This window comes from Platichthys flesus, chromosome 12, assembly GCF_949316205.1.
Source record: "Platichthys flesus chromosome 12, fPlaFle2.1, whole genome shotgun sequence".
In the NCBI taxonomy this organism is placed as follows: domain Eukaryota; kingdom Metazoa; phylum Chordata; class Actinopteri; order Pleuronectiformes; family Pleuronectidae; genus Platichthys; species Platichthys flesus.
The window spans coordinates 18,024,452-18,030,378 of NC_084956.1; the positions used below are offsets into that span (position 1 = coordinate 18,024,452).

Genomic DNA, 5,927 nt, shown 5'->3' on the forward strand with positions numbered 1-5,927 from the left:
CGGGTATTATTACCTCCCCGCAGGCGGCTCCGCATGTTCTCACAAGCACTGTGACTCCCAGCCTTTATTGATGGTGAAGCCATGTAAAAATGGACATGAACAATTTGAAATAACAGAAATAATAATTATTATTTAAATTATAGTGATTATCATATAGTAACCAGCCTTACAATTTGTATTGTTGTTGTTGTTGTTAATGAATGAACCATTTTACATGTACATGTGGGCTACTATACTGATATAGGTATAACCAGCTCCTAAAAAATATAAAAATAATGATATTATGATCATTAATGATAATAATAATGATAATGATAATGATAATGATAATGATAATGATAATAATAATAATAATAACAATAACTATAACAATAATGTATTATTATTATTATTATAATAAAACCAAACATATTTTAACAAACTAATAAATTAAAATAGTTTCTTTGCGATTTTCCATAAGAAAATGTATTGTCTTCTATGGAAACATGAGTTTCAATAAAGCTTGTTTTCATTTGGGATGAGAGGGAAAGTCTGTGAGGATAAAAGACTTCCAGTCTGGACTAATAACTGGGTGCTGTCAGTAATAATAATAATAACGACAATAATCATAATCATTGTTGACACTTTATACAGATTAAAGCAGCGTTTTCTATTACTTTAAAACATGATTTAAGTTGGAAAGCTCTCTCAACAGTATCTATACAATATATATATATATATCGTTTTTTTAGTGTGCACAACCGGAGCTTCCATTCACTGTGAGTCCTGTGAGGGAGGGAGACAGCAGGAGAGGGAGGTGGGTGGAGGATGATGAGGGAGCTGGTGGTGTGTGGGGTGACACCCTCCACAGCAGCCCTCCCCACCGTGACAGGGCTCTCTCGGGCACACGCATGGCGCGGACGGGCCGTGATGCTGCGCCTTTGCACGGATAAATGACTTGACTCGGCGCAGTGGGGCTATAAAGCCTGGACAGGCTGCGGACAGCTCACACACCCACACACACACTGTGGATGTTCAACAGGCTGCACACACTCTGAATGACTGTTTTCTTCTGGCTGGTTTTCTATCTGTTACTTTGAGGAGATTTTTCAGACTAATAACAAAATATTTTGATGGATAAAATGTAGTCCAATTATTTTTGATTTCTCTTTATTCGTTTTATTTTTTGGGAAACGAAATCCCCAGCACATATTTGGGGGGGAATCGCTCAAGCCGATGCATCCAGGACATATCTAGGTAATGAGCTTATTCACCAGAACTGCTTTAAATTATACTGCACAGCCAGATCTTCATCTTTAATGACCTGTGCATCTAATGTAAATGTTTTTGTGACCCCCCCGCTGCAGGATCCCCACCATGGATGTGACGCTGGGGGGGATCGACCCTGCGACTCCCAGAGCTGTATTACTGGCCTTAGTGACTCTGCTCTTCACCCTCCACCTGTGGCGGTGGCTCGGGCAGCGCTCGGTCCCGGGACCGCCCGGTCCTCTCGCCTGGCCGCTCATCGGCAACGCGGCGCAACTCGGCAAGCTACCGCACCTGTACCTGACGCGCATGGCACAGAAGTACGGCAACGTGTTCCAGATCAAACTGGGCAGCCGCACCGTGGTGGTGCTGAACGGGGAATCCATCAAGCAGGCGCTCGTCAAGCAAGGAACCGACTTTGCCGGGAGACCGGACTTCGCCTCATTCAAGCACATCTTCAACGGGGACAGCCTCGCGTTTGGCCCCTTCACGGACTGGTGGAAGGTGCACCGCAAAGTGGCGCAGTCCGCCGTGCGCACGTTTTCCACCGTGAACACGACCACTAAAAAGACTTTCGAGCATCACGTCCTGTGCGAGTTCAGGGAGCTGCTGCAGCTGTTCGTGGTCAAGACCAAGCAGCACCGCTTCTTCCAGCCCATCACCTATCTGGTGGTGTCCACGGCAAACATCATGAGCGCGGTGTGCTTCGGGAAGAGGTACACGTACGAGGACGAGGAGTTTCGGCAGGTGGTGGGCAGGAACGACCAGTTCACCCAGACCGTGGGCGCAGGGAGCATCGTGGACGTGATGCCCTGGCTCCAGTACTTCCCCAACCCCATCAAAACCATATTTGACAACTTCAAGAAGCTGAATCTGGAGTTTGGCGAGTTTATCCGTGATAAAGTCATTGAGCACAGGAAAACGATCCAGTCGAGCACCACCAGGGACATGACGGATGCTTTGATTATGGCGCTGGACAAACTGGGAGATAAGACTGAACTCACAGGAGGGAAGGACTACGTGAGCCCCACTATGGGAGATATATTCGGAGCAAGTCAAGACACTCTGTCCACAGCTCTGCAGTGGATCGTCCTCATACTCGTCAAGTAAGTAGCTTTTCTTTTATTTCACACAGAACATTTGAATACCCTGACCATGTACTATCCAACATGAAGATAACAGCAGACAGTGAGCCAGGCAGCTGAGGCTCCACACTTGAGGAAGCTGGGTGGTGTTATGTAACAGTATATGTGGTGGAGCTGAGGCACAGGCAGGTACTGGCAGCAGAACATAAAGAACTGTAACTGCACACCACTGAGAGGGAATGAAGTGCCAAGTCAGCGTTTTCACTATACAAGTATCAAAGACCTTTGCCAGATTTAACATGAGTTCATTTTCTAATCTTGCTTAATTGTTTAATCCCATCAGTGCCCATGGATTGAACAATAAAACCGGCTGCTGTAATTCAACACCAGACTGAGCTTCCTGTTTTAAATGAAGATACAGTAATTCTAGAAGAAGTTGGGCGAGGAGCGGGAAACAATTTCGGTTGCACACACAAATTGGGTCCTCAGATAAAATGCCATGATGCTTTTCCCTCTGTTACTACAGTCTGACGTCGCTGGATGTTGCATGTCTTCTGAGATTAGAAGACATGCATGTAATCTCCATCCTCTAGTCGCTAAAACATGCTCACTGTCTACGCAGGTATCCTGAGATGCAGCTGCGTGTCCAGCAGGAGGTGGATAAGGTGGTGGAGCGCACCCGACTCCCCTCCATCGAGGACCAGCTGCAGCTGCCCTACATCATGGCCTTCGTTTATGAGGTGATGCGCTTCACCAGCTTCGTCCCCCTCACCATCCCACACTCCACCATCACGGACACCTCCATCATGGGCTACACCATACCAAAGAACACGGTCATCTTCATCAACCAGTGGTCCATCAACCACGACCCGGCCCTGTGGTCCCACCCGGAGACCTTCAACCCCCAGCGCTTCCTGGACCAGAATGGTGCTCTGAACAAGGACCTGACCAGCAGCGTGCTCATCTTCTCGCTGGGCAAGCGGCGCTGCATCGGCGAGGAGCTGTCCAAGCTGCAGCTGTTCCTTTTCACCGCCCTCATCGCCCACCAGTGCAACATCACTGCGGACCCGGCCAGGCCGCTCAAATTAGACTACAACTATGGTCTTACTCTGAAACCTCACGCCTTCTTCATAGCAGTATCTCTGCGTGGAAATAATATGTCGCTGTTAGACGAGGCTACAAGGGACGTAAGTGCTAAGGAGGTCAAAGGCGAGCCCTCATCAGACTCCCCGACAAAAACTGAATAAAATAAAAACACAAGCATTGAAAGACGAAGGCTGAAACAAAAAATACTTGTGTAGTCTCTGTGGCTCAGGTTTATGGGCTGAACTGTATTTATAAACAAAAATCTGAGCATAAACTATTGTCCTCGAATGTTATTTTGGATATAACATTGAGTTGAGAGTGATTTTACAGTTGTGATCACCAATTACTGATTTCTAAGTATTGCAGGGCCAGACGGAAACAGATGTGTTTCATAGGAGACATGGCGTGTAGTGTAGACACGCAACGTCTCAGACAGGCAGCAGTTCACCTGGAGTGAATCTCCTCCCACATCAAACGCAATCTGACAAAGCACTTAGGAAACATAGCATCTTCTTTTGATTCATCAAGGCGGAGGACTACAGTCAGCTGCACATCACCAGCAAACCTCAGCCTCGACCCAGGCAAACAGGCCTTACAAGTCTCGACAGCTGCAGGAACGCAAACGGTGTGATTTCGGTGTGAATGCCATCGCTGAGGAATTTATTGGGGACTTCCTGGTGTTGTTATGCTCTCTCTTAGATGCCGTCAGATAAAAATAAGACTTTTGAGTCTGCAAAATGTAAGCTTCTCATGATCCCTTTATTTTAGCCACAAGTTTCATTCACTTTTATTCCTGATCCGTTCAAGGCCATTCACAACTTCTCGAAACAAAGAAAAATATGTGACATTTGTAGGTTAAACAATCAATACAGGAGTTTTAAGATTTCTATGTCAGGTTAGATGCCAGACCAGTTAGTGAATCTACATGAACAGGTGAATATACTCATGGCTACTAACAAACTAATTATATTTCTAGATTTGTTTAAATATATTATATAATAAAGCATAGTTACTAAGGAGTAAGGCCTGTGAAACTCATCATACTGTTTTAGCCACAATTTTTTCAGTCATGAATTCTAATACATACTGTAGTCGTTGTTTGACAGGAGTGTAAAGGTTACACCAGAGCTGCTGCAAGGACTGCTCTGTTGATGCATGCACCCACAGTATATGGACAGATGAATATTCTGTCACTGTTATTTTGGCTCTTTTTGGTTTAACTATGTATTTATAGGATGCTGTTCTATGGAAAACCTTTTTGCACATAACCCATCATTTAATTTCTATACTCAAGACGCCAGTAACCAAATTATTTGGTCTTCGTATTGTTATATTTATAGAAACATTCATGCATTTGCTGTCTCAGCGAGACCGACAAGCTGACTGTAAAGTCTTGGATTCGAGCGTTTGTTAACTTACCACCAAAGTGATTTGGAGCTAGAGTATCACCCAGTAGAGTCCAGACTTCCGCCAAGGGCCCGATTTCAATTCAATCAAGCTGCAATAAATTCCGCGCAATCATAGATATCAGTTCAATTAATATACCTGATGTTAAAGAAAGTGAAATTCCTGGATCCGGGTTACGGTACCTAAGTGTTGGCATACAAATAAAGTTAAAAAAGCTAAAACGCAAGAAATACCTCAAATCCAAACTGTACACTATCTTTACCTCAAATTCCTCTTTTAAAAGAACTAAATTGAGATGAGTGAAAGGTTGAAGGTGAACTATCAATTATTACCGCTCAGTCTGGCATTCAGGTTCTTTAAGCTTTGGACTGCACACATAACTGCAGCTGTGAATTTTGCTCTTCTGAGTATTTCCTCAGGCCACTTGCCTGAAAGTTTGTTTGAAATATTGTAATAAACAAACCCTTTAACTATCCCGGTCTCTCACTGATGTTGTTTATTTCTTTGAATCGTTAAAGGTGAAAAAACGGTCACATAAATACCCATGTGAAATCCCCAAGCACAGAAAATCACCAAGCAGAGCAAATCAGATGCAATAGAATCAGAATCAGCCACTGTATATACACTACCGTTCAAAAGTTTGGGGTCACCCAGACAATTTTGTGTTTTCAATGAAAACTCCGGTTTTATTTGTATATAATAAAGCATAGTTACTAAGGAGTAAGGCCTGTGAAACTCATCATACTGTTTTAGCCACAATTTTTTCAGTCATGAATTCTAATACTTACTGTAGTCGTTGTTTGACAGGAGTGTAAAGGTTACACCAGAGCTGCTGCAAGGACTGCTCTGTTGATGCATGCACCCACAGTATATGGACAGATGAATATTCTGTCACTGTTATTTTGGCTCTTTTTGGTTTAACTATGTATTTATAGGATGCTGTTCTATGGAAAACCTTTTTGCACATAACCCATCATTTAATTTCTATACTCAAGAAGCCAGTAACCAAATTATTTGGTCTTCGTATTGTTATATTTATAGAAACATTCATGCATTTGCTGTCTCAGCGAGACCGACAAGCTGACTGTAAAGTCTTGGATTCAA

The 5,927-nt window shown here is 43.7% G+C and overlaps 1 protein-coding gene across 1 annotated transcript; it reads left to right on the plus strand.

Annotated features, from left to right (window-relative positions):
- Positions 1-963: 963 nt before the first annotated feature.
- LOC133966639 (cytochrome P450 1B1) lies at positions 964-5,298 on the plus strand. Its single transcript, XM_062401633.1, has 3 exons — positions 964-1,236; positions 1,347-2,351; positions 2,953-5,298. Exons 2-3 carry the CDS (start codon positions 1,357-1,359, stop codon positions 3,575-3,577), a joined length of 1,620 nt encoding a protein of 539 aa, XP_062257617.1. The 5' UTR covers positions 964-1,236; positions 1,347-1,356; the 3' UTR covers positions 3,578-5,298.
- The last annotated feature ends 629 nt before the right edge of the window (positions 5,299-5,927 follow it).

Bases quoted from the DNA above. Each gene is read 5' to 3' on its own strand.
- LOC133966639 (XM_062401633.1), top strand. From the start codon at position 1,357: ATGGATGTGACGCTGGGGGGGATCGACCCTGCGACTCCCAGAGCTGTA. The intron at 2,352-2,952 runs GTAAGTAGCTTT...CTGTCTACGCAG, and splicing joins ATCGTCCTCATACTCGTCAA to GTATCCTGAGATGCAGCTGC.